Genomic DNA, 24,420 nt, shown 5'->3' with positions numbered 1-24,420 from the left:
CACCGCGGTCCTGCTCTCTGCCATATTGTGGCTGACAATAAAGCTGCTAAGGAGTGTTGAAACGGGGATCAACACTTCTCCGAGTAGGCGTTCTCACCCAGAGCGGCCGGGATCAAGCGGGCTACCTCGGGCTACAACACCTTTGTCAAATCCGCTACCAGAACCCACAGCGTGGACGTAGTGTCGAGCAACATTTCACCCAGGAAGGAGCGCGTTCTCTCCTTACTGCAGCTTCTCCAGCAGCAGATGAAGGGAAAATCTGAGGTTTTTAAACTAAACGATTGATTTCTTCACGCGTCCTGTGCAGGTGACACAACTGGAGTGGGGGGGGGGGGGGGGGGGCGAGCACGCAGAGGCCTGAACGCCACTGCGGCTGCAACGTCGGGAGAAGATCGCCAGGCCTCCACAGGCCTCTCTGCAGAGCATCTGCCACCACAGGAGCGAGAGCTGCCGCCATCCTCGGGGGCCACGCCCACCCTCAGCCTGGCCTCTTCACACTTCTGCCCTCAACTTGCACACGCAGTTGATGTTGCACAGTTTGCACTCCTGCTGTATTCGAACATCCGCTACAGAACCTCCCTAAACATGCATTTCATGCTCCCTCACTGGTGGAGGTGCAGCTGATGCTGCCTCACTCTCGCTACCTCCACACGTCTTTTCTCATCTCTGGCATTTATCATGGTGAGGAAAGATTGTTGTTTTATTTATTTATATTTATTGCTGTACGGATGACAGTAAACACCTTCAACCTTGAATCTTTAGAACCTGGAAAACTGCACAAGGTGATTTCAACCTCACCCTGATGCTTATTAAGCAAATTATTTGTATTTCATGATGAAGCTCGCTTTTATGACACGATTTAGGGCTCGATGTTAAAGTAAAAGCTATCATCTAGAATTTCCTCACAACTATATTAACTTAATATAACTTAAGGAAGATAATTGATATAATAATAATTATTGAAAAAAGCAGGAAAAGCCTGCTCAACCTTTTTTTATAGAGAGATGCTGTAGTCCAGAATCTGGCTCTGTCACTTTTATACTTCTGCGGCGATGGTGTGTTTATTTCAATCAAGCTACTTCCTGGTTGACATCACTCACGTTGGTCTGTGGACGATCTGCATGTTCGTAGGACGACACAGCAAAGAATCACATAGAGGTGGTGCTTCCCACCACTAAGAAATGCTGACAGGACATTAACCTGCCATGCTATGAGGAAGCTAGGTAGATCAACAGCTGCCTCTTCATCAAATATTGAAGTAAAGGGCGGCGCCTCCTTAAAAAAGCTCCATCCCTCTAGCTTTCATAATGGATCCGGAGGATAAGAACATACTAATAAGAATGGTTGAGCTGTATGGAGACACGGCATGAAACTGAATATTTAATGGAGCACTGTGGGGGCCGGCCCCGGTGTCACACTGCCTCGCTAATGCAAAATTAGACAATCCTACATGAAAATGAAATGAAAGATTCATGGAGACGGCGGCTCACCTCCGCATCACCCCGGCTGGAGGTCAACCCGGGGTCCGAGAAGGTCGGGAACAACCTATAAGTAGAAACACTGGCCTAAAACTGCCATTTAGAAAGAAAGATTAATGAGGTTTGTGACGCCGTTGGAGCCGTCTTTCACATCAGCAGGTGCTCACCAACAATGGAAGGTAACAAGAACTTTCAGACAGATGTAAAGTAGTTTAAAGGAATGTAAAGAAACCGTGTGTGAGCGTCGGTGCGTGTTGCTTTACTGTCTAAGCATCGGTGAGCTCTGCTCAGAAACTTCTGCAGAGACAGAAGCCTGAGGAACACTGGAGGAACACTGGAGGAGCGCTGTTAGCATTCATTATTCAAAGGACGCTAGCATAACTTCTAGCCGCGTCTTTGTTTTTGCACCTTTACAAACAAGCTGACAATTTTCTTGGCGCTCCTGTCAAACCTTTGATTTCCCCCCCCACCCGCCACTGACGCCTGCGGTCCCTGGGGCCACGCTATGCTCGCTGAAGCGCTGTGTCGGTAGCGAGTGCTCTGCCTGCCATCAATATGGGTGAGTTACAGAGGTCACCGGTTCAAACGCAGTTCACCGCCCTGCTCCAGCACTCGCCGCGCCTCTACCCGAGCAGATTAGCACGAGTGCCGGAGCGTGCAAATGCTAGCGTGGTGGCACAGATGTGTGAGCGTGTGCATGTGTGACGCTGTGTTTGTGCATGAATCTGTGTGTTGGGACAGAATCTGGACTTTTTTGGGGGCTTTTTTTGGCTGGCATGTGGTGTCACCCCACCCCAGAACTGCGGGTTGTCGATCCGCGGGCCTTGGCCTTCTGCCAGCTGACAGAATGGCAGGGTGGTCAGCAGTGCACGTGAGGCAACAGTGCACGTTCCTGCTGGAAGAGGAGGTGGCAGCTGTTACAGCAGGGGCCATCGGCCAAGTCTAGATTGCCGATAACATCATTTTCTTTTCTAATGATTGCATAAATATGTACATTTTCCATCACTTCCTCCTCCATATAGGCTCCGCCCCTTTTGTTGTCTAGTGTTTCTCCAACCTTTAGTCTTTGGTCTCCACTGCTTCAGTTGCAAACATTGTTTTGTGCTAGTTTAATGATTCGGAACACAGGCCGTCATCTACAAAAGTGAAATGCGACTACTTGATGATTCAAGGACCCTTCAGGGCAGGATTTTACTTTTGTTTTCATGTGAAGGAATCCTGCTGGTTGTAGTGGGAAAGGCTCAACTGTAACTTGTGGTTTCTGTGGTTTCTGTGGCCATCTAGTGGGCTGATGAAACACTTCCACTCACAGATGAAACTGCTTTTCTTTGCCTCCACGTCGATTTGACGTGTTCCGCATGGTTGAATCACTTCCTGTCTGATAAAAAAAAACGAAAATTCCGCAAAAAAACGCAAAGTTTTCCCAAAGTCAAATGAAACCACAGACTACAAGTTTTAAAGTCATCTCCACGACGCAAATATTTAAAAAAAATGAAGCGCCGCCGTCGCCATCCTGCGTTTGTCGGTTAACGCGCTCCTTTATTTTACATCACAAGAGTCTTCCTCTCTGAAACACAGAAGCAAATTAAGCTCACCTCCAGCCGACAATTTCTAAGAATTGTGTGTTTGTGCAGGACGAGGACCGCGCGCTGCTGGATATTTACGTCTTTTTGATCAGCCAGCACAAACTGCTGATTTTTCTGCCCCTTTTTTTTCCACTGTTGTGGCTTTTCTCTGTTGCTTTTTGCTGCAGCTTCTCGTTTTTGTTGAGTTTGTGGTTTCTGTGGCCGGATGGGTGGGTGCACATGCGCTTTCCTGGGGTAGGTATGTAATGAGGTTATCAGCACAGAACTAAAGGTAGAGGAAAGCAAGGCGGCGGATGGCGGAGGGAGGCCATGAACGGAGGTAAGACAATGCTCTTTGACCTCCTGCCTCCTAAATGCTTCCTGCTCGCTTTTGTCTCCACATCAAACATCTGCTGTCTAAATGTGTTTTGCTTGTGAACATCTCACCCTATTGATTGATGACAGTTGTTATCGTTGTTGTTGTTGTTGTTTTTTTAAAAATATCTCAATGCATTTAAGCACTGAATGAGAAGATAAACAATGCAGCAAACCATTAAAAAGGGATGTTTCCGAGTCGGCATCTTTTCTACGTGACCGTGAAGTTCTGATGGTTCGTGTGTGTGGCTCTGTCCTGATGCACCTGCAGCTGCACGCGTGTGTGTTTGTTTGTGTCCTTGTACATGCTAAATACTGAGTACCATAGTACTCATTCTACTGGCAAAGTGAGGACATTTTGGGAACTGCGGCGTTTAGGCCTCTGCTCACATGGACATGGACCGTTTGGGGGTTAAGGCACGGTTTTAAGTTTGAGGTTAGAATCGAGTTTATGTCAGGGGTTAGTTAGGGTTAGGATGGTTAGGGTTAGAGTAAGCAGCTGGGGAACGCATCATGTCTCATTGGTCCTCAAAAAGATAGGAGTACAACAACGCGTGTGTGTGTGACAGAGAGTGTGTGAGAGTGTGTGCGTGTCCCATTTTTTTGCCGAGCAGAGAAAGAAACTGCACCTCTACAGACAAAGGTGAGAAAGGTCACCACAGATCTGCTGGTTTCTGGTCCTCGAGGAACTAGTTCTCTAATTCTGCGCTTTGATGTTCTGCAGGACATCAGTCTGATTCACACACACACACACACACACACACACACACACACACACACACACACACACACACGCTGCAGGTGCATTAGGAGGACAGAATCATGAATCATCAGAACTTTGTGGTCTCCTGAGTTTATCTTCTGGACCGGTTAAAGGAAACACCGGTGGCGACCAAATTTCCAAGTTCTTTCTTTGATCCTCACCTGAGTCCACTGAGCCTTTGGCCGATGAGAATAAAGAGATGAAGGATTTCAGAATCGATGTGGTGATTTTTCTCTGATGATCAGCTGGTTGGGATTAAACCACAACGAGAAATTCTGTATGTGTGAAAATGTAAATAAATGTGTCAGTCGGATTATTCTAAACATTGTTTTTTCTAAATAATGATTTGTTATTTGATCCAGGAGAGACTGATGCAGATTTTGATAGTTGAGCTTTTCTACTGGGAACACTTTGGTAAACTGTTTACAGCCAGTTTTAATTAACATTAGACTAATTGTATCTACAAGGTATTAATATTGATCCACCCATTTGCAGGTTAATAATATTAATTTATGTTATTAACCTCAATGTGAAGAGTCAAAAGGACAAAATTGACTCCTTATAAGTGCTGATTAGCTCTTAATGGGCCTCATTTAAAATCTGTTGGCCCTTAATGGTGGCCTCCAGAAGCAGGGCCTAAAGGGCCAAATCGCCTGTCCCCAACAGTCAGGTGAACCCCACACAGAAAAGCTCCTGTACCCCCGGGGGATTTGAACCCAGAACCTTTTTTGCTGACCACAGCCCCAAAAGTTGTGATCCTGTATTTAAGAAAATCCTGTATTTCTGTTGCATGAACTGGTGTTCCTGAACGCATCCTTACTGGCCAAACTGGACTTTTGTAATTGTTTCCATCAGTTGATTTAATGTCCAAAACTGTCACTTTTCTCCCTTTTTTTGGATCCTTGGAGGTGGAATCAAAAGTGTCGGTAACTGTGTCATCATGGTTAGATGTATGATGTATAGAAGGATTGAAGCTGTATCTGTGGCCTTGCTGCAGTTGTTTTATCTCAAAATTCATTTAGCTTCTCTTTCTGGTGATGTGTTCAGGGTTTCCCCGCAGGAAACAGTTTGTGTAGGTGGCATGTACACTTTTTTTTTTCTTTTATTTCACAGAAACAGAGCGACTTTCAATACATCCTCATGTCAGACGCTGCGAACACTGAGCTGCACACAGTCGTGACGGTCCAGATGTTGAGTCTGAATCAGCCCTTTCCTGATTTACAATAACATGTTGTTGTTTTTTTTTAAAATCATTTTTATTTTCTGGCAACGTGCAACATAAAACCTGATCTCCGCGGTCGCCTGCTGAGCCGGAGTCGATCACAACTACAACTCGAACGGTGATGTCACAACCAAAAGAAAGAGCGAGACCTTTAAAAGTACAGCTTGTTAGAATCTTCAGAGGACGTAAATTCGCAACAGCGGGTGGATTGCTGCGACAGGAAGTCAGACTACCGTCGCCACAATCTGTCCCAAAGTCGTAATCTACCACATGTCATCTCCCGCCAGACGCTGCAGATGCAGCTGAAAACCTCAGATTTGCTGACATTGTATCATTCCTGTGATCATATGTCCTGTTTACATGTACAAACCCGACGTGTCGCTGCAGAGAGCCTGCAGAGGTCTCCGAGGAGCGAACCTCCGCGTTCTCGATTTTTCTGTTTTTTTTTTTTTTTTGTTGGGCGGTCTGGGCGGCCGTGACATCAAACCGGGTCAGAGGTCAAACCTTCGGGAAGACCCTTAAGTGGCGACAGAACACCTAAACGGCAGGATTTTGTGGATGGTAACGACTGGTCTATGTACAACAGTGGTGTGTTGGCGTTTGCAAAAATATATCTCCATGTTTTCCTCTCTTACATCGACAATATAAACAGGGAATTATACACAGAAAATATATGTGGGGACTGAGATATATTTTTATAGGCTGCGCTAACTTAAAGTGCAAGGATATTCAATTTACTTTAAACAGGCCGCAAGCAAAAAGGTATATTCCCACCAAAATAAAAGTCCCTCTCGTGGTTAATAAGACACTTCGGGACCCCGCCCTGCAGGGCATCATTACCCTGGCTGGGGGAAAAGCTTCACACTCACATTCGCCATCTGTCAGTTTTGTCTGTAGATTGAATGTGAAACTGGAATGTTTTTCTGCCTTCTCAAGAACTGCTTAAACATCCTTTTTGCGTCATCTTCGACAGGATATCAGTTTGACCCCCCCCTTCCTTTAAAACAGCTTTAAAACCTTTAAAACAGTTCCGTCCCTTCTAAATTCTCAAATAGCTTGATGAGATCTAACGCGTCAGACAACGATAATGCCGCTGTTTTTGTTTGTTTGTTTGTTTAAAAACTCCTGATGGTTCGCCATGGTACGTGTTTCACAGTGATTTGTGACGCGGTTTTAGCCGATGCCTTTCAGATGGGTCATTTTTCACGTCCTAGCTTTTATGCATTGTCGACGTCCCGGTGACGTCGCGTTGCGTCACCGTGAGGATAAAAGGACCGAGCGTCGTCCTTTGACAAGTTGGGAGTAAGAACATGTTCCTGTCACAGGACAGAATCATCTGCATATTGTACTGAAGTGACTGTGCGGGACAAAAGATGCTGCCCAGAATTTAAAGCTGTGGTGACAATAGTTTAAAAAAGGAAAACACAACCGACCTCCCTGATCATGTACACAACACTGAAAGTAACTCAACATGCAGAGACCGATGACCCACCGACCCGCCTCTCGTTCCCGGTCTTTGGCTTAGTTTGCTAAATCAAAGTGTACGTGTAGTATAGAGTGAAGCGAGTAGATGACATGTGGAACAGTCTGGAACCATACAAGACCACACAAGAGAGTAGCGACCAGAGTCGGAGATTATACGGACAAAGCTGCCTCAAGGATTGTTCCCTGAACTCCTGCCCGGACCTGGGTGACACCGACCACCATTTGGTATCCCCGCCCAGGTTACTGCGCAGAGCTGACTCTACCCGCTGGACCATCTACCAGTGTGACCGTCCGTTCAGACAGCTCCGTTGGTCTCTTGGACGCTGTAGCGTTCAGATCTTGCTGTTCTCCAGGTGGGAGTCGATGTGCTTGATGAGGGCATCATCTGGGTACCCGATGGGGAATATCAGCTGGCAGAGAGGGCAGCTCCGCATGTCGCTCTCCTCCGTCTCCATCCAGAGCTGCAACACACACAAACACCTCATGAGCCACCCAAGAGAGCCGGGCCAGGTCTGCACACGCTCTGACTGCAGGTTTACATTAACTGGTGTTCTGGTCTGGATCACTTGACAAGTTTGCCCTGCTTAAACCTAAACAGGCGGATGCTTTTTTTTTCGACCTGACACACTCACATTGATGGAGGGCCAGGACTGAGCATGCTCCACTGGAATGTACCCCGGCTGTGGGTGGCAGCTGAGGGTGTTTGGCCTCTGAGGGATTGGGAAGGCTGAGCAAGACGCTGGGCCTCTCATGACCCCACTGGTCACCGCAGAGGAGAAGACTCCCAGTGTCCGTGGTGGGCTGATGGTGTGGGGGCAGGTCCACTCCTCCTCATCTTCGGAGGACTGGGGGGGTTGGGGTGCCGGCGTTGAAGGAGGAGGGGGTTCAAAACGCAAGTGGGCCACCTCCGAAAGTGGGAAAGGCATCTCTCTTGAATGACGAATGGAGCTTTCTCCGTCTCCTCCTCCTCCTTGATGGGGAGATGGGGATCTTCTGTGCTGCAGTCCGCCGTGAGGCGAGCCGACGTGCTGGGGCTGGGGTTTGGAATAGCCCTCTATGTAGGGTCTGGGTTTAGGCAGGGTAGAGACGGGGTCCAGGGAGAAGCGCGGCGGGCACTGGTACGCAGAAGGGTCGGCAACCTCGGAGTAGCTCCGACGACCCTGGAAACTGGCCCTCAGGTGTTGACTGGGCGGTCGGCTGGAGTAGGAAGCCGGGCCGTTCTTCACATCAAGAAGGGGTGAGCGGCGATGCATGTCTGGGGAGAGGCGCTGCAGCACCGGCGAGCGTCTCTGCTGGATCGGGGAGTGGTGCGGGAGAGGCGGCACGGGAGAGTGGCGCTGCGCGATGGGCGAGTGGCGCTGAGGTACCGGAGAGTGGCGCTGGTGTTGGATCGGAGAGTGGCGCTGCACTGAGAGGAAAAAGGAGCGACATTTATCAGAACTATGCGTAACTTTAGTTAGTGAAGAAAATGACACAGCATTAATCTAAAGTTCCTCATGGTGCACCCATGTACCGCCTGCGCCCAGTTAGAGACAATAGGCATCGGTTCGTGTCCCACCGCCTGCCTAACTCGCGTTTGTTCAGCTGATGTGTACATTTGCTGCATGACATCTACAGAAAACATTTTTTTTTCTCGAGTTTCACTTTAAACAACTTAGTTTGTGGCCACTTGGTTTAGGCGTTGGAGGGGGTGTTAGCGCTCTGTGTGTCAGTCAAAAGGGACCGTTGAGCGGAGAATGTCTTTATGCTTCCAGACAAGCTCCCTCTTCACGGATTACATAAGTGAACCACGCGAAGCATTTCTTGATGTTTGGTTGTTCCAGTTACATTGGGTTTGCAGTAGTTTTGCATGTGTGTACACGCAGTTGTTAGATACTGATGTGTAGGAAGAGGAAGGTGTTGCTAGCGTTTGGCCCTTTTCACGTCTCTGTCCCAGCTTCCGGCTTGACTCGTGAGGTGAGATCAGTCAGACATGAGCTCAGAGGCTGCAGGAAGTTTTGATGTTGCTTCACAAAGAATGATGACAGTGTTTGAGAGTCGGCTCCTGACAGCTAAAAAATATAAAACGACAGCTCTTCCTTAAAGCAACTTATTCATGAAATACTTCCTCCTCCTCCAGGAGATCCACCTTCCTGAAGAGCGGTCTTTAGACCTGAGGAGTGTTGATGCTAACCTGGACTGGCCTGTTCTTGAGAAGCCTTCCTCAGGATCTCCGTCTGCTTGGTGCTGAGCGCCTGTAGACGTCCCAGCTCCTCCGTGAGCTCCGTGTAGGCCAGAGCCAAATTCACCCTGTGGGAGGAGAGGAGGAGACCGTCACCTAGGACACGTCTACAAATGTCCATTTAAGTGATTTGTTCTTTATTATCAGGCGAGGAAGGCGGCTCATCGGGGAGCCGCGCTGCTCTTCATCTCCACAGCATGAGCAGTCCAACAGATGACAGCCTCACAGATGGGGCCGCATGACTGACAGGCTCGCAGGCTCCGTATTTTTAGCGCGCAAATGCGGCGTCTGGATTCGCAACATTTCGCGTGTGAATCCGTTACCGAGCAACTCTATTTGAGGAACCATAAAGGGGAAGATGGCCGACGTCCTGAACCTTCCTCATTCGCTCAAAAGTCTGATTGCACAGCAATAATTACAGGAAAGCAGCCTAGCATATATTTATAATAATGGTATTCTCCAGGCCTCTGTTGTGGTTACGTGATGACTTCTGACATTATAGCTTGCAGTGGGATCTCACCGCAGTCATCAAGTTGATCTGATAACAAGCAGCTTATCGGCTCTTTTTCATAAACTCCCCAGCCCTGACCTGAAATGTTTTCATTCCAGGATCGACAGTTTTAGATCAGAGTCATGCCGCAAAACAAGCGAGATGTGAAACCCTGAAATCAAACATGTAATCTGCAAGATAATCACTTTATCCTGTCAGAAGGTTGCCATTTCTCATCTGACAGCAGCCAGATTAAATTAGACTCATGAGTGCAACGCATGCAGGAAACCTCCAAAACCGCCTTTATTGCAGCTTATTATTCAACAAAAGAGGCAACTTTGAACACCTTTAAGTCCAAGAAATGTGTTTTAAACTAGCAGATTAGCTGTTGTCTCACTTTTTTCTCCTTCAAATGCTTCCTGCAATATTTAGAGGCAAATATGAATGTTCTTTTATTTAAAATAGGGAAACAGCTGCTAAAGTGTTAGCGCGCCTTTAAAAGAAAATAGTTAAACATCTCTGCTGCCGAGACCGTGGCTGCGTGTTTGAGTCAAACAACAACGACAAACGGCACAAATCCATGTGTGATCTACGCAAACACCCCGCCGACACCAACGAAACAAAAGATAATCCCATATGTATGCTGCCTACACGGCAAATAAAACCTGCTGTCTGCGGAGGAAAATGAGTCCCGGCACTTCTCGCCCGGGTCTCCGGGCCTGATTTAAATACAGATCATTTCCATTTTGGACTCTGCTCTCTGAAATGCATGGCTGCACCCGATATTCAGTCATAGCTTCCACTCCTGAACCTTGTTTTTGAACTGGCCCACCTGGGTTTCCATCCCTGAGCTCTGACTCAGAGAAGGGTGGGGGGGTGGGGTGTTGGGGGGCGGCAGAGCCCCCTCAGGACCTTCACCACATGATGTGTGGTTGGTGGTGCCTGGTGCTGAAATGATTCAGGGTCACCATTCATCTGAAACCTGTAGGAAAATCACACTCATTCGTTCACACTGTGGGCGGGGCCACCGGCGTGATTGACAGGTCCTTAACTCGCGGTTCTGTCTGTCTGTCTGTCTGACTCCTCTTGATTCTGAGATTACACGTGCACGGCTCCTACTAGTCACACCTTTAATATGTCGTTTTTCTTGTGTACTGTACTTGGACAAAATGCACGCGAAGCGCGCACGCCCCTGCACACATCAGCTCCTCACGCGGTTCGGGCGCTTCAGCACATGTTCGCGTTGTCTGAAGGCCTAAAAATACTTCTCCCGGTCTCCCGCTTGTGCACGAGCACGACGGCGCCGCGCACGGCGCGTAGGAGGGGTCCGATGACGCCGACGCAGCGCCGACGGACGACTGGTGCCGCTGCACGGATCAGATGCGGGAGTGAACCGGACGCGTGGGGAGATGAAGTGGGATGAAATCTGACCCCTGATCCAACGCCGCTGCAGCGGCTGCCAGATCAGAATTCCTCGTTTTCAGCTGTTAAATGTTCTGTTACGACCCTCCAGCAGCTCAGCCGCTCATTAATATGGAGGAGCGTTTCTGGCGGTGGTGCTGGGGGGGGGGGTTATTATCCTCCAAAGCCTTTAGGATTCATTACTGACTGGATAGTCATCTCGAACGTCTGTGTTGGAAAATTAGAAGCTAATTAAACTTTGAGGATTTCTCTTTTTAATATCTTTAGTCGAAAGTTTGACGCGAGAAAAATAACTTTAGAAAAGATATGAGGTCATTGTTGGATGCACGCCGAGTCTATAGCATGTTTCACATACATTTATATTTGAATGTTAAAGATATGACGTCAGGTAAAAGACCTTTGATGTGTTTGGAATTATAAAGGTGCTAAATCATTATTTTTTACAGCTCACGTCCATCTCGTGTTTTTTCCCCGCGAATGAAAAACCAGACACTGTCATATTTAATGTCTCCCGCGTCTAGAAATGGGAATCCTCCGCGGTTGGTCGCCGTCGTGTCGTGATTTATTGTAAACGGGTCTCTTCTGCTGAAAGCTGAAGCGCCATGAGTCAGTGGCCAGGTGAGAGGGGGCGAAGTTCCACGTGGCTGCCAAACGTGCGGTTTGTGGTCGGCGAGGGTTGTTTTTCATTTACTGCAGAACGAGGCGAAAGAAATTCCACAAATCAGTTGCAAGATTGGCCACAAAACTACTCAGAACCGAGGTAAAGAAAGAGAAAATGGAAGACCGATGGAGGGTGAAATACTGAGTTAATCAAGTCGACGCTCGCGTTTGTGTTCTTGAATTCCGATTATAGAACGATGATAAAGGAGTTCAGCTGAGCTGGTCAGTTTAGCAGTTTAGTTTACACTAAATACGCCGAATTACGAGAAGAAGCAGCAGGAAACACTTGTGAGCGTCGCAGGTTTTCAGTGGGAGTGAGTTGGTATTGTTGAGTAAAACCAAAAGGTGACCGAGGTCTGGAAAAAAAAAGCCTCCACCACACTCTCTGCTTTGCCGCTTTTGATGATTTCTGTCTGCCTCCTGAAACTTCTTCTGGGGTTTCAGCGTGTGGGAGTCGGCATGTTGGGCACCTGCTGTGGTTTGCCTCTTAGATACCTGGAACACCTTAGAATGGTCATTTGAATCAGAGAATCGGGAGATTACTGTAGATGTAGAACGTCTCCAACTCAGACACTGTGCTCACACTGCCCCCTACTGGTGGGACGGATGCTCTGCCACCTCCCTGGGCAGCAAAGGAAAGATTATCTGGTTACGAGCAGAGGCCCTGGAGGTGAGCCGTTTTAGCCCTCCCTTCCCACCTCTCCCTTCCCACCCCCACCCCCGCGCCGGGGTCACTTACTGCTCGTCTCCCACCTTCTTTATCCACTCCACATCGCACTGCTTGCACGGAGAATTCATTTCCTGCAGAAGTAGAGCATGAAATTAGATTAGCATGCAGGTGCTGGAATACTGGAGAAAATCTGAGAACATGAGCCAGTTGGAGGAGGGGAAAGACGCTGCTGTGTGTAAAAAAAACAACACAAAAACAGCTCCTATGTTCCATACGTGACGTCTGACTGCAACACTGACCCTGTCCCTCTGCTTCTGGTTCTGCAGCATCCTCATCTCCTCCTTCAACCTCTCGCATTCCCCCTTCAGCTCCTTCTCCCGCTGGCACGCCCCCTGGGCCTCGTGGCGAGCGCCCTCCAGCTCCGCCTCCAGCTGCTGGAGCTTCAGGTCAGACAGGGTGTCCAGGCTGCGGGAGCTCTGGAGGGTCAGGGCCGGACAGTCCAGCACTGTGAGGAGGAAACAGAGACAATCACAGCCTTTCGCGTGGCCAACGCGGCGTTCGGGTGGGAACAAAGGTTGCGCGGCGGCGTTGGAACGTGAAAGAGCTGACTCCTCATCACTCAGGCCTCATCACTCAGCAGTGACGTGACCCGCGTGGGCATGTTAGCGATTCAGCTCCGCTCTGTCGTCCTCGAGCGGGAAGACAGTCCATCACACCGCAGCAAACCGGTATTTCTGCATTGAACACGAGGGACTGATGCAAATTTCACACCGCCTCTAATAAGGTATCAGCGCCGGCGTCTGTTGAGGCGGCAGTGACATTTCCTCCACGGCTCCATCAGCCGCCCACGTCCGCGAAGAGGGCAGAGTTCAGCTCTGGCTCACTGGAGAGGCTCTTCGGAGAAATGTGGATATTTATTTTAAATTAAGATCTGTCCTTTTAACTGATTTAAAATGGTAATAAAAACTGCAGCATGACTGCAGGTGGTAACCACGGCGGTAACGGGAGGGGGGGGGGGGGTCCATTAGCGTGGTAGCAGAGCTGAACAGGTTTGGGAACGCAGAGTCATCACAAAAGATCAGTCAGCTGCGCAGATGGCCGAAAAAACCCAGACAGCTCTTCAAACGTACAATAGCTGCCGCTTCAGAAGCCAGAATAGTTTGAGCTTCAATCTACTCCCAGAGCAGGAAACGGAATGTCCAAACTGGGTCCAAACTGGGTCCAAACTGGGTTGAGACGGGGGACGAGAACCAAAACGGCCTCGGATAAATTAAACCACCGCAAATAATAGCATTTTTGATACTAAATGCTATTCTTTTAGCATAAACGACATCACTCCTGATGCTGATGATTCGTTTCCTGTAATCTAACGTGTCAGAATTACTGTAAAAGACGCCTGAAGGCACCACAGGGTGGGCTGGCCACAACCACACTGTACACACTGAAACCGCCCCCTGGTGGCCGGCTGCAGCATGACACAAGCTGCACAAGTGCGAGGGCGACTCACTGTGTGCGTCGGGGCCGGCGTGCAGCTGCAGGTACTGCATGTCTTTGCTGTGCAGCTGCATGTTGAGCTTCTGCAGGGAGCTGTCCCTCTGCCTCAGAGCCGACTCCAGGCCGCGGATGCGCTCCATGTGCTTCTCCACCAGGCTGGTCTGCAAGCACACGCGTGTTCGAGGACCCATGGGTCACGCTGCTTCTTCTCTAACAGCTTTAAAAGGAAGTCAAACGCTGCCAAACACTGAATGGTAGAGGAGCTGTTAAAATACCCCCAGAGTGGGATGAAATCTGACCCCCCAACATGCTGATATTAAAAATAAAAGGAATTTTCTGGGTTTTATAAGCAAAAGTATAGAATAAAGATTGACTGTGCTTTTTGATACTTCAAGGTATTCAAGGAAAATCCCCACTTTTGTTACAGTAAGAAAAAAATGTGATTAAATGAGTATGTCAAGAGAAGTGATTGAAAATGATTTTGTAAACTTTAAATTAAAAGATTTAAAAACAAATTAAATGTAAAATGTTCCACTATATAAAGATGTGGACATTTAAAATGGCTGAAATTGGTCTTCAACTGAATTAGCTTCACTGATAATGAACATTAATAACCTGTTGATTAAAAACGTCACTGTTCACACGTTCCTCTGTTGTTCTAAAAGGTCAAAGGTGGACAAGCGTTTTGCCCTCATCAGCAGCTGGTTCTGGACCATCTTTGTAAGGAATGAGCTCTAATTCTCATAATCATTCAGGGTGACGCGTGTACAGCGACAGCGAGCTGAGAAATGACTGACCATCTTGTCCAGGTCTCTCTGGAGGTTGCTCTTCTCCATGTGAATCTTCTCGTAGGCCTGGATCACGTCCTCCAGCTGCTCCTCGCGCTCCTTCCTCTTCTGGAGCTGCAGGCAGAGCAGAGACACGGCAGCTGAGACCAACGCTGACACATTTCCAGCCTTTCACAGCTCCCTCACAGGAGAAAGAAAGAAGTTTGGTTTCCATCGTGAGAGTCTTTAAACGCATGTCTGCCGTTACGCAACACAGCAATTCGAGGACACCAAAAACCTCCTCGATTTCCCGTGTTTGTGGCTGGTCTCCTCCAGCGCCGGGTTAAGTGGCGTTGGTGAGCGTTGCGGCATTAATCACAGCCGTCCTGACGGAGCCGAGAGCTGCGGCATCAGCACGAACCCAAGAGAAGGCTGCAGTGGAACTTCAGAAGAACACAGCAGCGAGCGTGAGTGGGAGCCGCCGCCGGAGGACCGGCGAGAACAAAGAAGCCCATCGCGGACAGTTTTGGGCCTTCGTCTGCTTGTTAAATATGACTGAGGTGAGAAAAGCTTGTCAACAGCACCGTATCAAACCACTGACATTCACCTTTATGTGTGAGGTTTCTTTACTTTAAAGGGCCAAAAACTCAATTGTGCAAACTCAGCGGAAAAAGCGGCGCCTTTCTCCAAAGGAATAGATCACATGTTTGTCTCCAGTCACCAGGAAGTGGGCCTTGACCACTTCCTGCCAATGTCAGCGATGCTGCCAGCACCTCTGAAGGGTCGCTCTTAGCGGGACTTGTTAGCGGTTTGTTTGCTTTGAGGCCTACAGTTAGCAGTACTGGCTAATTTTAGCTAACAGAATTTTAATTTGTGTTTTTAATGTGTTCCGGTGAAACAGGACTGACCGGTGAAGTGAAGATCTGATCCAGGAGCGCCTCTGATACGACGCACGCTAACATTTGAGCGTCAGGATCTATCAAAAGTTTAAATCCCTCACATTTTCTCTGCCCTCCGTCCTCTCTGTCTCCGTAAATGCAGTAAAAATCACGACAGTGGTTGGAGCTCGTATTTAGGTCACGTTCTCCGAAAGGATTTGTGGTTTTTCGCTCTGATTTTAAGTTTTATTTCCTGCATGGTTTGATATTCTGTCGCTGTGTTGAGGGAGACTTGTCTCTGCTGTTCACCTAAGCTTTGCTGGCAACTTCCTGTCTCTAATAAACGCTGTTTGTTGCAGTATCTCATTTTAATCCATTTTGCAATGTGGCCACCAAAAAATCTGCCTATTTAGGATGCAGGAAAAAGCGGAACTGGACACGTCCGATGTCCCTAACGACTAGAAAACACTATATGAATGATGCAAAACGAGTGTAGAAGAGAAAAAGGCACCAGCGAAGCCTCAGAGCATCAGAGGACAATGAAAGAATGATTAGAGTGTCTATGTGATGCTCATCAGACACTATTATTTATGTGATTAGTCGCGTCATTCAGATTTCTTTCACTACATATGATGACATTTTGAAGGTTTATTGAAATTGGGCGAGTTTATGAAGTCTCTCCTGGGCATTTCTTCCCTTCTTCTATTAAGAAACAAGCTCTGGTTCTCAGCTCAGTTTGTTTATTTCTTTCCCCTGTCAACAGTTCCACTGAAAGGTTTCGGATTTGTCAGAAAATTCCAATTTACACCCTAGTTTCTGTGAAGTTCTCTTTTGAAATGTCGGGCTTTTTTTTTCACATCTCTGAGCTTCTTCCTTTGCCGCTGCACAGAAAAATGGTGCAATATTAAACTAACATTTGCTGTAATGGAAGAAAAGTTAATATTAAAAACTACAATATTGAATTCTGGTCAGGGAAGAGTGTATTTATTTAAAACTTGAGCACATCAATGAATTTGGCTACTGAGAACAGTTTAGGGGTCTGTTGTCCTGTCAGCCAGATAAACATCACCAGCAAATACAGAACAACGTGTGTGTCCTTATACATGCTATGTAGTGAGGACCAGGACGTGCATTTAAAGTTTGGCTGATCTTTACAATTTCAAAGAACCAGGCTGTTTCATGATGTGGCTGACAGGACTACACAGTCCCTCTTGATCCACCTGCCCAGGATCGGTCTTGAACCCAGCTCCACTTGGAGTGCAGCCTTCCCACTCGCCCACACCACCCAGAGGAGCAGGCGAGTCCAATTAAAGTACAACCCAAAACCCTAAGCCCCGCCCACACCCACGCCCACGCTTGTGCCACTGATCTGAACCCCACCAGACTCTGAATAAACACCTTTTAACTTCTGGAGCCACCACCTCAACAGCCCACCGACACATAACTCCTCCATTCCGCCCCCTTCCTCCTCAAAATGGATTCCCTCACCTTGACATTAACATATCAAACCCCCTCCTGAGGAAAAGTTATCCCGCGGCCCCGCCTGGTCTCAAACCGGCTCTTTCCAGAAAGACAGGAGACTATGAGCCACAAGGCCACTATCACCAACAGAACTACCATGCACCACACTGATACACTCACCCCCACACCCCACCCAACCACATGATTTCCCTCCAAAAATGGTAACCCCCCCCCACCCCCCAATCCAATTCCCTCACACAGTTTCCCTCCCTCCACGGAACACAGGCCAGTCTCGAGCGTCCCCTGAGGAAGCGGTATCCCTGCGAAATTTTGGGATGCCACTCTTGCCTGGAAGCTCTTCCTCCTGATTTTTTAATTTCATCTTTTAATTCTGTTTATCTTCTGCAGGAGACTCTTTTTAGTCCACCTGATTTTATTCATTATGTTAATAAAGTTCTTTTTAGATCTTTTTTTTTTAAACTTCTTCTATAAGAGGGAATTCCTTAATTGGTTTTATTCTCTTAGTTTTTTTTTAAATTATCGGTTTTACTCTTTAAATTAAATACATTTTACACAATCAACAGTGGGGGGGCTGTGCCAGCCCTTAAGAGACTCGTGTTAAAATTAAAAAACAACTTTGCCTGACTACAGGACTGCACAAACACACCTGGATCCAAGGATCTGCTTCCTAAAACTCCACCCAAACTGAACCAAGAGACGGAGACCACATGGAAAACCCTCCATCGGTGGATTTAAGGTGAGAACCCTCCACCGTCGAGTTATATTCACACAGGTTGAGAGCCGCACACAGGAGTGGGATCAAGAGCGGGTTAGGGATACAGGTTCGGGTCAGGAACTGGACTGTTTGAGTTTCTTGAAGACATTTCAAGCCCTCCAACACCCTGAGGCAGAAGCTTGTCCACTTAATAGGACAAAACACCAAGACACAAGCCCATGGCACATCATAGAAGAGCCAACTCCTCGGGCCAGGATGAAGAAGTTCACCTGCATTTGAAGGACAAAGGACACTCGCTTGAGTATAATGGTGTACATGTTTTGGGCAGGGAAGGTAGATGGTTCGAGAGAGAGTGTGAAAGAAGAGAGTGAAAGAAGCCAACACCAACCAACAACCAGAACTCCCAAACCGTCAGCTAGAACTGATGAAGCCTCTTGGGTGAGCGGTGAACCGTTTTGAAGTAACAGTCAAATCGAATCAAATCAATCTTTATTTATATAGCGTCTGTTACAATCAAATTTGTTTCTAGGCAACAGTGTAATTGCAATGATTCAAGTCCCAGAGTTGCTAGGGCTAGAGTTAGGGTTAATACTAGGGTTAGGGTTAGGGTTAATGTCAGGGTTAATGTTAGGGTTAATGTCAGGGTTAATGTCAGGGTTAATGTTAGGGTTAATGTCAGGGTTAGGGTTAATGTTAGGGTTACTGTTAGGGTTAATGTCAGGGTTAATGTCAGGGTTAATGTTAGGGTTAATGTCAGGGTTAGGGTTAATGTTAGGGTTACTGTTAGGGTTAATGTTAGGGTTAAGGGTTCGGGTTCATATTAGCATGAAGGGTTAGGGTTAATGTTAGGGTTAAGGGTTCATGTTAGGGTTCATGTTAGGGTTAAGGGTTAGGGTTCATGTTAGGGTTAGGGTTATTGTTAGGGTTAGGGTTAGGGTTAGGGTTCATTTTAAGGTTAGGGTTAATGCTAGGGTTAGGGTTATTGTTAGGGTTAGGGTTACTGTTAGGGTTAAGGGTTCGGGTTCATATTAGCATGAAGGGTTAGGGTTAATGTTAGGGTTAGGGTTAATGCTAGGGTTAGGGTTAATGTTAGGGTTAGGGTTAGGGTTAATTTTAGGGTTAGGGTTAATGTTAGGGTTAGGGTTAATGTTAGGGTTTGGGTTAAGGGTTCATGTTAGGGTTCCTATTAGGGTTAGGGTTCATGTTAGGGTTCATGTTAGGGTTCGGGTTCATGTTAGGGTTAAGGGTTAATGTTAGGGTTAGGGTTAATGCTAGGGTTAGGGTTAATGTTAGGGTTAGGGTTAGGGTTAATTTTAGGGTTAGGGTTAATGTTAGGGTTAGGGTTAGGGTTAGGGTTAATTTTAGGGTTAGGGTTAATGTTAGGGTTAGGGTTAATGTTAGGGTTTGGGTTAAGGGTTCATGTTAGGGTTCATGTTAGGGTTCGGGTTCATGTTAGGGTTAAGGGTTAATGTTAGGGTTAAGGGTTCGGGTTCATATTAGCATGAAGGGTTAGGGTAAATACTAGGGTTAGGGTTAGGGTTAGTGATCAGGGTCCTCCTACCTCGTGGGTGAGGGCGTTGACTCTCTGCTGCAGGTTGTCATTCTCAGAGTGCAGCAACGCCGTCTCCTTTCGCTCAAAGGAGCAGTAGGAGTTGGCGTTCTCTCCGAACTCGCCGATCATGGGGAACTGTGGAAGTAAACACAAAACCAGGACATGTCAGAAAAAGTATCATTCAGCCTCTTTTTTGTCTTTTTATCCCTTTTGTTCTCTCCGTGTTCTTCCTGATTATTACACACTCCGCCACAGCAACTTCTGGTCTGGCCCAGATTTCCCAGAATCAGACCCGAACTAGATTTTGTTCCTCACACATATAAAGTTTGATGAAAAGTTTGATGAAAGTCATGGAACCCTAAAGAGAGAATAGATCAACTTTGACAAACTGCAGCACACAACCCATCAGCTTCATCTCTGAGACATCGTCGGAAACTTCCGCAGCTGCCGTTATGCAAACGCCATTACGCAATACTCCGTGGATGCCGATGGTGAATTTGTCCACTTATGAGATGGAAAACACGCGTTATGTAACCGCGCCTGCTTTAACCTAAACGAAAACATTTACATATAGAGTGTCGGGACTTTTTATTTGATGCAAAGGGGGGAAAAAAAACAGGTTGTCCTTGAGAGACACAGATGTGGGAGCAGCACGAATCAACATCTGTCTGCAGGGAGTTTGGGCCCAAAACTAACCGGCAACTGAGTCAACAGCAGCCTGCGGCCGTCCGGAAGCAGCTGCTCCGGCTGGCTCTCCCAACAAGGATTCCCCACCATGCTTAGAAAAATCCCATCCTCCATTTCCGATCCACGCCATCTCCTTTGATGTCCTTTTATGTGTTTGAAACACACCCCAGGATTGGGAGGGACGTGGCCTTCCAGTTGTGTTAAGATGACAAAGATCCGGGTCATTTTACTGCGTCTGGAATTGTAAATGTCCCCCAGATCCCAACTGGTGATACTGCTACTCCCCCACTGAGGCTGCCTGGTGTTTTCAGGGATTACTGAGTTAGAAACTGGATTAAATGGTCAACACGTCTGGTCTCCCAGGCTAAGATTTGAAAGACATTAAGTTTGTCGCCAGCCTCGGGTGACTCTTGTTACTCATCGCAGGACACACACACACACACACACACACACACACACACACACACACACACACACACACACACACACACACATTTATCACTGTTTGGTGAATCTTTCTGTGAAGATCAGCAGGATTTTTCTTGCTCCTGATCTAATCCTGCTCAGATGATGGATCGCTTTCATTCGCTGGAGTCTGTTAGCGCATCTGATTTGTTCTTGAATTTAAGATCTTTTTTTTTTTTTTTTTTTACTGGCGAATCATTTTTAGCGCACCTAAAAAACCTCCTTTACCTTTATTGAACCTGTCTTAAAGGTTCGTGGGGGGCAGGGTGGGAAAGGAAAAAAAAGGCACACGATGGAGGAAGGAACCTAGAGTTACGATCAATACATGATCATTTCCACGAGTGTGCTTTCCAAAACCTTTTTAATATCGCCAGCTCGGGTCATGTGATCCGATTGTTTGGAAGCCACATGATTAAAAACTGGCTAACTGGCTAATCAACCAGCAGCAGCAGCAAATATTAAAATGCTGCACAAGAATCTTTAGAACTGAAGAGTTTTTCCATCTCCTTTGTTTACTCCTCAGCGTTTTGTCCTTTTGGAGGCATTTTTCCGCCCTGCAGGTGGTTCTCAGATGATTATTTTTACATTTCTTGACTTGTTCTGGTCCAAAACACCACTAACTGCTAGCCGCTAGCTAGCCTTTGTGCTGTACACAAAGGCAACATGAACAATGCCATAAATGTACTCAGAGTATCGATCATATAAATCCAGCTGCTAAATAAAAGCATCACAGACGGAGCGAGAACCTCCATCAAAGTTACTCCAAGGACCCTGTTCATTCGCTGATATCAGCTGATGTTTTGGGTTCATCGTGAGATTCGGTGCACCAAAACCCTCATTTTGTTGCTGCTTGCGCGTTTCCTCGCAGGTACAGAAGAAGCTGGGGATTATTTAGCCCAAACAGGAGCGAACGCTGCGTCTGCCTCGGCTGATTCCCAGCCTTCTGTGCCCCCTTTATCCCCCCGTGTGTCATGGATCAAAGACAACCGAAGCCTTCTCTCCTTTGATGTGTGTGTATAATTTCACCGCCCTCGATTAAATAAAGGAGCCTTGAGCGGCGCGCAGACAAACAGCCACCTCGTCTCCTCTGATTTTCTGTCTGGTAGCTACAGGACATCAGGAATGGCTGGTCCAGACCTTGATCTCGTACATCTTGAGCTTCCTCTTGATAGTGGTGTTCTCGCGCTCCAGGCAGGCCAGCCGCGTCTTGATGTCCTGATAGGCGGTGATGAGGGCAAAGTTGGAGGCCGAGTAGACGTCGTCGGGGGGCAGCGTGGAGGAGTTCCACGCCACGCTGCCGCAGCCGTCCTCTTTCAGGCCCCCCGCGTCGCCGCTGCCGCCTCCCAGCAGCCCCAGCTCCCCTCCTCCGAACAGAGACTGCATCATTCAGAGCCTCAACCTGAGGACAGACAGACACGGAATCAATTATTAACGCTCCGGGAACAGAGGAGGTGTATTTCTGTCTGGGGGTCAACCGTCGGCGCGGCAACAAACGCAGAACAAAGTCAGTCAGCGGAACACACAAAGTAAAATATTCAAAAGCGAAGGGGGCCGCGGGACACTTTGGGAGCCTGACGATGAGTCGGGCCGACGCAGGTGATTTTGGGTGTCCAGGAGGGTCCAGACTAGCGGGTCTTCGCGGGCCGAGCACAGAGCTGAGCAGGAGAATGTTTAACTCCACTGAAATCATCTCCAGGAAGGAAAGAAAAAAGTTTGGCCTGGTTTTGTGGGAGTGTGACAGTTTGGACATGTGGCGTCTCTGCGTGGGCCCCTTCATGTTAAGCTTTGTTAGCATTTCTGTTAGCACTGTCGTCTTCCAAAAACCCCAGTTACCAGTTTGGGCCCACTGTTCTTGACGGTAATATGGAAATCCCACTGAGCACTGAAGCTATTTACGGTTAACTTTTGTTGGGACGGGAACTGACGGGAAAAGTTCGCAAGTCAAGCTAAAAAGAAAAAAAATTGCTAGAAAAGCAAGTCAAAGCTGTCCTGAACGTTCAGATGTGTCTGCTAATAGCAGGATAAAGAAAAAGGCAACGTAAATTATTGAGAAAACCTGATCTAGAGCAGCGTTACCATGGTAACTAGCTCTGATCCTCCTTACCTGCCTTATGGAGACAGAAACCCCAAAGAACCCCACATTTCAGTGTTGTCTGAGAACTGGCTTCTCCTGTGAGACACTGTTGAACACAGACTCCAGAGCGGCTCCCAAATATTTTTAACCCGCTGCAGCTCTCTTCTCAGATGTTTTTATGGCTCTTAGCTCTCAGCAAACACTTTCTTTGTGTCTCCATGGAGCAAGGATATAAAAAAAAAAACAGAGAAAAACACCAGTCAGTGTATTTCCAGCCAGTCCACCACCAGCATGTGACCATCTCGGAGATGAACAGAAGGTTCTAAACAACAACGCTACCGCCTGTGGGTGAACCAGGTTTAACGGACAAATGTTCCTGCATCCCTGGATCGTCCTCTGGCTTCCCCGGTTGCACCACCCACCCACACACACACACACACACACACACACACACACATGGCCCATATTCTCATGAATAATGGATGCAGAACATTTGCAAGTGCTGCTTAATGTCCGCTCGCACCACTCTGGCTCCTCCACCCGCTGCCAAAGTTTAAACCCCGCTCGCAAAATCCTCCGATGGGAACCGGATCAGGGGTTTGTGGATGGGAACTCTTGACAAAAACAGCGGCAGAGGCTTCAACTGAGCGGATCAAGAGCCAAGAAGATCATCTCCACCAGCAGCGTCTTTAGCGTAGCAACAGGACACGGGGGGAGAGGAACCTTCTGGTCCCACCCAACACAGGAGGCCAAAACAGCCGGAATCGGAGGACCTGATGCGACCGGGATCACCCTGGATTAACTTTAACCACCGTGGAGATGCTTTCATCAGGAAGAATATTATATATTCCTATTCCCCCCCCAGCTTTAGCTTCCCGGTCATCAGTAATCAGTCGCTCCTGTCAACATTTACACGGATCGTTAGATCAGCTGTCCTCACGTTTCAGCCCTCAACTCCTAATTTCAGGGTTGCGGCCGCGGCAGATGGCCGCCGCCGAGCCGCTGTTTACCCAAGCGCTCCGCGGCCCTGCTCGTTATCCGTGCGCAGACTCGCCCTGCAGGTGCACGGCGATGTAAATCCCCCCCCCCCCCCCCCCCCCCCCCCCCCGCTCCCCCGTTAACGTGTGCGTCTTTGTTCCAGGCTGGTTCCGTTTGGCAGGAGCGCCGAGCTGACCTCGGTCCGCCTCCCGGCCTTCGAGCCTCTCCTGTCAGGAGTGATAAACGGCGGCCGCCATGTCTCCGCCTCTTTGCCCCCCCCCCCCAAACAGATGGGTGTGATTTACGGCCGCTGCCAGGGTTACACAACGGCGGCGGCGGTGGAACGGAGGCCTTCCTGACGCCCAGCGCTGCCTTGTGAGTCAGCGGTTGCCTACTGAGCTATTTTCATCTGCTGCCTTCCTCCACGCAGCTATTTTTCTTGTGTTTTTAAGGAGGGGGGGGGGGTGGTTCTGCTTTCTGACTGGTCCATGAGGATGATCCAAAAGCACGCCCACGTGCACACGCAGAGCAACATGCCCTCCAGATTATTGTTATTACCATCATGGTGGCGGATCCTGCTGCGTATACTGATGAGATCAAGTGCGTGAACGTGTCCTCTGCCTCTGATCCGGCTCCTCGCATCATCAGCGCCGCAGGAACCAAATAACATCACCTCGAATACACACCTTAAGCTTCACCACGGCGACTATAAACTCCAACAATATGGAAGTTTTTATTATTTCGCTGCCACAGAAGGTTCGTTTGGAACATTTTCCCGGACTGGCAACATCAGACGCCGTTTTTAAAATCTGTTTTCTGGTTCAGGAACGAGCCCCCAGGAAGCTTTTTTTGGCTTTAAAATCTGTGAATGTTTGGAGATCTGAGTCCCACTCCGCTCATTTTAGTGGTCCAGTTCCATGTTTGGTCCAAATGTACCGCTCACTCTGGTTTGTCCTCTCTTGACGTGCACGGGAACG

The 24,420-nt window shown here is 48.0% G+C and overlaps 1 protein-coding gene and 1 long non-coding RNA gene across 7 annotated transcripts in view; one reads left to right on the top strand and one right to left on the bottom strand.

The window, feature by feature from the left end:
- Positions 1–584: 584 nt before the first annotated feature.
- Positions 585–16,452, top strand: LOC115251418 (uncharacterized). Of its 6 annotated transcripts, XR_003889975.1 has the most exons (5): positions 2,775–3,383; positions 12,678–13,079; positions 14,511–14,565; positions 14,655–15,420; positions 15,514–16,452. It is a non-coding gene; the product is annotated as an uncharacterized lncRNA (long non-coding RNA). The 6 variants fall into 6 exon arrangements; XR_003889973.1 differs by lacking the exon at positions 2,775–3,383 and adding an exon at positions 585–681 and having other exon boundaries at positions 14,655–16,452; XR_003889970.1 differs by having other exon boundaries at positions 2,786–3,383; positions 14,655–16,452.
- tbkbp1 (TBK1 binding protein 1) overlaps positions 5,480–24,420 on the bottom strand; it is a 27,897-nt gene continuing 8,956 nt past the window's right edge. Inside the window, exons 2-10 of the mRNA XM_029843659.1 lie at positions 21,529–21,790; positions 19,249–19,374; positions 14,643–14,747; positions 13,859–14,006; positions 12,651–12,856; positions 12,421–12,482; positions 9,062–9,177; positions 7,521–8,296; positions 5,480–7,349 (exon numbers count right to left, since the gene is read on the bottom strand). Coding sequence (XP_029699519.1) covers positions 7,221–7,349; positions 7,521–8,296; positions 9,062–9,177; positions 12,421–12,482; positions 12,651–12,856; positions 13,859–14,006; positions 14,643–14,747; positions 19,249–19,374; positions 21,529–21,777 — 1,917 coding nt within the window. The 5' untranslated portion in view covers positions 21,778–21,790 and the 3' untranslated portion in view covers positions 5,480–7,220. The remainder of the gene's footprint in view (positions 7,350–7,520; positions 8,297–9,061; positions 9,178–12,420; positions 12,483–12,650; positions 12,857–13,858; positions 14,007–14,642; positions 14,748–19,248; positions 19,375–21,528; positions 21,791–24,420) is intronic.

Source organism: Takifugu rubripes, chromosome 1 (genome assembly GCF_901000725.2).
Source record: "Takifugu rubripes chromosome 1, fTakRub1.2, whole genome shotgun sequence".
In the NCBI taxonomy this organism is placed as follows: Eukaryota; Metazoa; Chordata; class Actinopteri; order Tetraodontiformes; family Tetraodontidae; genus Takifugu; species Takifugu rubripes.
The sequence above is the reverse complement of the archived record's forward strand: the minus strand, read 5'-3'. Positions and strand labels throughout refer to the sequence as shown.